Source organism: Chenopodium album, chromosome 17, assembly GCF_948465745.1.
Source record: "Chenopodium album chromosome 17, dcCheAlbu1.1, whole genome shotgun sequence".
NCBI lineage: Eukaryota > Viridiplantae > Streptophyta > Magnoliopsida > Caryophyllales > Amaranthaceae > Chenopodium > Chenopodium album.
Window position 1 is genome coordinate 33,581,995 of NC_137850.1, and position 7,892 is coordinate 33,589,886.

At 36.8% G+C, this 7,892-nt stretch overlaps 1 protein-coding gene across 1 annotated transcript; it reads left to right on the forward strand.

Annotated features, from left to right (window-relative positions):
• The first annotated feature begins 2,938 nt into the window (after positions 1-2,938).
• Positions 2,939-7,334, forward strand: LOC145589591 (chaperone protein dnaJ C76, chloroplastic-like). The gene is made up of 9 exons (XM_081646232.1): positions 2,939-3,327; positions 3,648-3,776; positions 3,887-4,016; positions 4,143-4,263; positions 4,419-4,500; positions 5,148-5,198; positions 5,423-5,461; positions 5,634-5,733; positions 7,002-7,334. Exons 1-9 carry the CDS (start codon positions 3,085-3,087, stop codon positions 7,127-7,129), a joined length of 1,023 nt encoding a protein of 340 aa, XP_081502358.1. The 5' UTR covers positions 2,939-3,084; the 3' UTR covers positions 7,130-7,334.
• Positions 7,335-7,892: the final 558 nt, after the last annotated feature.

Sequence of the window (7,892 nt, forward strand, 5' to 3'; positions counted from 1 at the left end):
GAAAATAAAGAAAAGCGCAAAAGAAGACTTGGAAATTGTATAGATTGTTACTTCTTTGATCAAAGGGTTGTCTGTTCTTTCCCGTGAGTGATAATTATGGCGGGCTCTTTTTATGTCGAACTGTGCACTTTGAACAGGTGGATTTATTGAAGCCCTTTTCCGGCCCCCTGTGGTTGGCCCGCTTTTAATCCGATTGCAGACTCCATCAACGTCGATGGCAGGAACAAACAAGAAATTCGCCAATTCTTTCGTTCTTTTACTTAGGGATGGATGCTCATCGTCAACCCTGTGCCTTTTGCAACGCTATGTGACGATCACTAAGTTTGGTAGCAACTTGGGTTTCTTCTGGGTAGCAGGACAAAAAGTTATATTGGGATCACTTTTTCTTTTAAGGCTTGGCTTAGAATGGCTTAGTGGGTTTGGTTTAGAAGTGGAGTGGGTCAAGATGAGGTTTCATCTGGAACATCGAAAACGCTCACAATTTTTTAGGGTTGCTGCTTTGTTTGGGGATCTTCCTAAAAGATTAGGATGTCAAGAATTTGGGTAAGAGTCTTTTTTATGCCCAAAGAAATTACAATTACCACAAACAATGAAGATATTTTCAAATTGGACTATAACCCAATCAATTGACCGAGAGGCTGACATTTGAGGGATAGCCAGTGGCACAAGTTTGTTAACTCCAATTTTGAATTTTGCTCTAGCCGAATTAGAAGGATAAGAAAAGGATTAATCAATTGCAATAGGTTCTCCAAGGTTTTCCAGAGAGAAATTCGGACAGCAAGATGTGTTAGGCGGGAAATTACCAAGCCTTACCCAGATGTCAGCTGTGGAGAAATCTATGCTCAAGAGTCAAGATGGAGCCGGTGGTAGGCCAAGGCTTGAAGACAATAAAGGCAGCTTGGAAGGCGGCCGAGTGAGAAGCTAAGAGGGCATGTAGTCTCTAGTATCGGAGCAAATGAAAAGGAATAGTTGATCTCTTTTTTTTGATGGCAATCAGACCATGTTTGATCCAATGGTTTGACACCCAATGTTGGATTCGGAGCTGAGAGAAATGTCTGTAATCAACAAATTTCCCCAAAATCGTCTTTCTAAAATCTGATCGGGAGTTTAGGTAATTTTGGGTTTGGCACGAATAGTACATAATTGGAATTAGAACCGGGTGGGAATTGGGGGGTGGAGCAAGAAAGAAGTCGGCAGTTGGTAGTATCTTTGGGCGGGTTTAGAAAGGGTGGAAATATTTTTTTTTCGGTGGCAGCTGGCTGAAGTGGTGGTTGGTGGGGTGGCTGAATTAGGAGGAGGAGGAGGACGGCTCTAGAAGACTAGAGAGGCTTGCTCTAGAGAGAGACACTCTATAGCGATCGCTATAAAGGTGATTAATGTATAGATTTTACTTATAAAAGATTAAGTATATAGGTTAAATTCCTCAAAAAGAAAATATATTGGTTAAATTTGTACATTGGAAAATCTAAAACCTTGCACAACATTAATTGAACAAAGTTCATTAGTTTTGTGTCGTGATGTACCCAACATGAGAAATGTAAGAGTGTAAAATAAACTCCGTGTGTATAAAAAATAAGATCTTGCTAATGAATGTGGAACGGCTTCAGGGCGTTGGATACCCCTTTAAGATATTTTCTAAATGATATTAATTTGAGAATTTATGTCAAAATCACTGGCCGATTAATATCATTAATGTTTATTTCAAGTTAATATTTCTACTCCCTATCTTATCCAATATTTTTAGTGAAATGCTAAATACCGCCGTCTAAATTTATCGCCACCGCCATCATTTCGAGCAAACTGACAATTTTGCCTTTACTAAACCCAAACCCACTTTCACCCTTATTTTTTTTTCTCTCTACTCCTCAAGAAGACAATCACCAACCACCCACCTTTTTACCACACAACCACATATTTGAGGTTTACTGGGAAACAATTTTCGGCGAGCTCAGGCAGTGGCGGCGGCGACAGCGGAATGGGCAGAAAGGAGGTAAGTAGTTTCTGTTTTTTTTTCGATCTGTTTTTTTTATGCAATAAGTGGCTGGTAACCGGAGGTGAAAACCGGTTGCCAGCACCGGTAACCGGTGAACAAATCCGGTTGACCGCGTTGGTAACCAGTTTTCACCTCCGGTTACCAGGAGCGGTCAATCGGATTTGGCGTCCGGTTACCGGTGGTGGACAACCGGTTTTCACCTCTGGTTACCAACCACCATTTTTTAATTTTTTTTTTTGAAGAAAACTGAGCAAATTTTGAATTGGGCTCCGATTACCATTCACAGTAACCGGTTTTGATTTCCGGTTACCGTGGAGGGTAACCGGTTTTGGCCTCCAGTTACTGTGGACGGTAACCGGAGATCAAAGCCGATTACCGTGGAGCTCCGGTTGACCCCTAGTTCTTTTTCCGTCGAGCCACCTCGATCAAATTTTGTTCTCGTCAACTTTCACCGTCGTTGTGGTTGTCCGGTGTAGAAGGTGGTGGTAGACAGAGTTGTGATTGATGGACTAATGTTAGAGAATGAAAATGGGGAAAAAAGTTAGTAAGGGTAAGATTGTCAGTTTGCTTGAAATGATGGCGGTGGCGATAAATTTGGACGGCGGTATTTAGCACCCCCTATTTTTAAGTATTTATTAGCTTTTGCCTAATATAAATATTACCTTTGCCAAAAAAAATAAATAAATGAACATTACAAAAGAAAATACCAATTGGACAAAGATGTGAGAAAATTCTTACTCCAAAGGGACGAAAGAAAGACCAAAAACACTGGGCAAGTGAGCAAGCAACAATATATCCACACTTTGACACGTGCAAGTATTAATCAAGCTGAAGTTAGAAGTTAAACTACCACTCTCAGATTCTTCCAAATTCCTCCCGATTCTTATGAAACAATTGGTGCTCACTTTGCCACTTCATCACTTACATTTTTCACTATAAATTAAAATTAATATTCTCATCCTCATAATTTTTATTTCTTCCAATTAAAAGTCTTTAAATAAAACAATCAAAAAAATCTATGCCATTAATCTGAATTATTATTACTATTTTTTATACAAGAAAACTAGAAAAAGCTCCTGAAAACTGTAAAAATGGCTCAATTGTTAACCCCAGTATGTGCAGATCCATTCAAATTACAAAATCCAGTACATAATTTTACGAGTAATGCACATTCAAGTAGAAGTAGGTGGAGCGTGCATTCTACGCGCCGCTATAAATGGCGCGTGATGGGTCAGAATGGAAGTAGGGGTTCGACTCGAGTTAAAGCAGTTGCTGATGATGCAGCTGGAATTGTAGATGAATTTGCTGATGATTATTATGCTGTTTTGGGTCTGGTAATTTTCATCACCATATTATTTTTTTGGCATTTTTTTTTGGTGTTATTATTGGTAACTTATAGCATGTACTTGTTATTGATTAATTTTTGGGTCAAAATGAATAAATTGGGAAGTTAATTTTTGTGGGATTGTTATTTGATTGAAAAGACATAGTTTAAATTGAGAGAAAAACTGTCATATTGTTTGAAGTTTTAAGTTTATTTTGTTGTGGAATTTTGTTATTAGAGAAATTGGCAATGATCATAATTAGCTATGTTTTAGCAATGATTATAAATTTTTAGCTATGATTGAATAACATTGAGTTTCAAATTTGTCAGACACCAGATGCTACACCACAGCAAATTAGAAAAGCTTATTACAATTGTATGAAAGCTTGTCATCCGGATTTGAGTGGTGATGATCCTGAGACTACAAACTTTTGCATGTTCATCAATGAAGTTTATGGGGTATGATTTTTAGCAAATAATAAGTTCTTCTGCTTGATTTTGAGCTGTTAGTCTGATAGCTGATTACTGTCACATAATCTGAATGAAACTGTAAAATTTGCGTCTTATAGGTGCTTAGCGATCCAGTGCAACGAATGGTGTATGATGAGATTCATGGCTATTCTTTGACAGCAACTAATCCGTTTATGGATGAAGCGAGCCCTAGGGATCACGTGTTTGTTGATGAATTCAGCTGCATAGGTGTGTCATTTGTGTATGTAATGTAGATGCACTACTTTGAAACTGATGATCTTTTAATATATTCTAGTCCGAGTATCATTTGGAATGTCAAACATCATCACAAACATGTTGGATAATCCGTCACAGGATGTAAAAACTGTGCAAATGTGGCACCGGATGTTTTTCAAATTGAGGAAGACTTTGGGAGGGCTCGAGCCTACAAACAATGTGGGATGTCTGACCTTGTTCAACAAGCGATTGAGAGCTGGTATGAACACTGTTACAATGGTCTTGGTGTAGTGATCAAAATGATATTCTAGTTATAAGATGGGAGTACTCATAAATGTATTTTGTATTTACTTGTTATATGCATTAAAAATAGAGTCCTGTTTTTCTTTCAATTGACTAGATGTCCGATTACAGCCCAGTTGATTGTATTCATTGGACTTCTGCTGCACAATTATCTTTGCTTGAAGATGAGATGCGGAGAGTGGAACGAGTAAATGTAAGTAGAAACTAGAAAGTGCCTTTGTTTTCTGCTGTTTCTTTGAAGCTTCTGATTGATTAATAACTAGGTTATTATTTAGGCCTGCAGTGATTGAACAAACATAAACAGCCTTTCGCTTAGTAACTTATTCTGGATCTCGAAAATGTGTTTGTGCCTATTTTGGCCAAACACTTTATTTCAACCTCAAGCATCTTTGATGGACCTTCAGCAGTACACTGACTTGATTATGAACACTTACTCTTCATGTTGGACCGAAGCTTTGAAATATTTTATAAAAAAGCCAAGTCTTAGACATGTTTCAGTTACAGATACCTACAGCCGAATCTGAGTAATGTAGATCTCTGCATTATTATGAATTTGTTGTTTCCTTTCTTCCTTCACTTCTTTGTTTTTATTGATCTGGACAGTATATAGGAGTGTCTGTTTGTCAAACTCATTCCCACTTATAGGAACCGATTTCTTATCCTCTTAGACATAAATATGACATGGCGCTTAGAACAATAAGCTGGACTAAAGTATAAAAACACAAACGATTTGTTATCTGATCTGAAGCATGCACAACTCCTGGATCCCCCGAACTAAATCTCTTTTTTTTTTCTGTTATTTGGACTGAAAGGTATTCATAATGTTGAAAAAATGAACAGGTTGCACTGATGCTTGCTGGCATGGGATCATCATCAGATGTATTTAGAATGGTAACTACTACTACTCTGTACTTTTTTTCCCCAATTCTGTTCACCAGAATCATGTACACATCATTTGAATCGATTGTAATTGTATGGTCCCTCGAATACTACTTCTACCACTAAAAAGTGAAAACATTTAATTCAAAGTCTGAAAATTAGTTCTCAAAATTCAAAAACAATACTTGCTTTTCCATCTGTTATTCCTAATTTTTTGAGCCTTCCAAATTTTGTAGGCCAATTCTCGCTGGGAGAAGCGACAGTCAAAACTTCTGGTAAGAGCACTCTAATTGTGTGTTCTATTTGTTGAAACCTTTATACATAGTACCTGCTTTTTGTCTTGATCCTCTTGAGAACTCATTTGATGTCAGCCTCTTTCCAAAAATACTTGCACTAAATTGCTATGATCAACATACCATAAAACATTTGAGGTTTAATCTGTTACAGGAAAAAGCTAGATTGAGAATGATGAAGGAGAAAGGCCCTGGTCCTGCCGACTCATACTGGGATAACCTCTGGGGAAAACAGAGAGAATACCAGAGTACAGGTAACTAGAGTTTGCCAATTAATAGAGTTATTACTGATTTTAAAGGTGATGTGTTGCTTATCAAATTGGTGTCGAGTTCAATCAAATGTCTCCTCTTTTCAGATTAGTTTCAATCCTTAATAAAGATGGGGATAAAATTCTCTTCTTTGAAATAATATAGATTTATTTTCATGCATCCACCTAGGAGAGCCCTTGTAAACCCCATAGAAGTCAGTATCAGTAGATGGCCTTATATCACCAGTTTTTTTTTTTATACATAGGGCCTGTTCTATTGAGCTTAATTTCAGTTCAGTTCAGCTCGGCTCCAATCAGTTCAGTTCATCTCCTAATTTCTCTCTCATAAACAATTCATTTCATTTCAATTTAGTTCAGTTCAGTTTAGCCCCAATCAGTTCAGTTCAATTCAGTTCAGTTGTTTTAACAGGCCCTGAGCTTCATACAATTTAGAGGATTGTCACTTGTAATTATCTATGTGCACACAAACACATTATATTTACCGCGGGGTACTAACTTTTGTACTCACAATTAGAGCTTTCTGCTACACCCCTAAACTTCCGATGTTATACAAGCTTATCCAATGAATCAATTGTCTTGATACCCAACATACCCAACATTTATGCATACCCTCTGCAGAGTGCAGACCACATACCCTGTTTGTCTCAAAAGGAAACAAGGCTCTCTGGGCTTGCCAGTGAGCGTATTATTACACTTCTATAATTAGAGGCTATTCAAGGCCATCAATCAGCCTAGTACTTGGAAGCTTGTTGAAATATAAATGAGTCCATTGTTGTATAAAAGTTGAAGAATCACCTATCCAAGAAACTTTCAGTCTTTTTTTTTTTTTTTGGAAATCAAACTTACTCTTTCTCCACTTTACAAGCTAAAAGAAACAGTGAGGTTGTGTTGTGTTAGACATAATAGAAAACAATAAGAATGTAATTTTCTTTATGATATGAAGTTAATTTCAATGCACATATTGTCAATTTATTTTACTTTGTCTTACTTTATTTAAATTCCACATCCTTTACATGGTTTGCGCGTCTTGGGCCATTCACCATATGAAATCGCTTTGTATTTTCTAAGCAACAATGTTGAATCTCTTAGGTGAATTTCTTCCATGTCAATATTCATAGAAAAACAGCTTGCTTTGGCCAATCTGTTGGACGGGCTTGTGTTACTGGGGTTTAATTTGTTTGAGAAGCATTAGTATTCTATTGATTTGCATCGTTTTAAAACGATTATAAGCAACATATTGAATTATTATGCAGAGGAGGAAGTGAAAGAGCGAGCAAATCGAGCAGCTGCAGCAGCTCGTAGATGGCGAGAATACTCAAGGAGAGGTGCTGATAAACCTCCCACTTATAAACTTCCTGAGGCAGTGGAAGTGTCTGAGTGATCACCATCCAACAATACATATATATACCCTTTTTTTTTTCCTTTGGGATTTACCATATAGTTCATCTTACAAATGTATAGTTTATATTTTGCATATATCAGTGATCCTCTTTTCAATTGAATCATGTAATCAGAACTCAAACTAGAATCTAATATCATGTAAGTATTTTGATGCAGAAAAGTTGGACAAGCAGGACATTTCTTAAGTTTCACGTACGAAGTATAATAATACCACATAAGTTTGAACTGTTCTCATTGCAACTGAAGGCATATGCACAATGCACATATCAACCATTAACATGTCCTATCTAATTAAACTGGTCTCGGTTTAATTTAGACCTATTTAATTGAACTAGTTACTGTAATTTGTTCGGGTTTACCCATTTTATTCAAAATGTCGAGCAAGGCTCAATCTTGTAAGCAGTAGGCTGCAGGTGTATTGCGTGTACATGCTTACATATTCCAAAGAACATTATAATAGATATGAATCTTTAGTTTGGGGTGACCAATTCTATTGTACGTCAGATCAACTCTTGTTCAAGTTACTAAAGCTATACTATTATTGATTGTATAAATAGAATTCTACAGTAATTTTATTGTGAAAGTTATCCTGATCCAATATATAAAATGGAATAATTAAATTATAGAAAATTAAAATCCTTTTAAAAATAAAAAAAGAAAATCAGAATATATTTTCTGGAGATCTCTCAATTCAGCAATTTGACAAGAACGTTTTCTCCGCGGATGGCGCAGCAAGAGCCGGT

Coding starts and splice junctions, on each gene's coding strand:
- LOC145589591 (XM_081646232.1), top strand. CDS start 3,085: ATGGCTCAATTGTTAACCCCAGTATGTGCAGATCCATTCAAATTACAA. Junction 4,501..5,147: donor GGAGAGTGGAACGAGTAAAT/GTAAGTAGAAAC, acceptor AAAAATGAACAG/GTTGCACTGATGCTTGCTGG. Junction 5,734..7,001: donor GAGAGAATACCAGAGTACAG/GTAACTAGAGTT, acceptor ATTATTATGCAG/AGGAGGAAGTGAAAGAGCGA.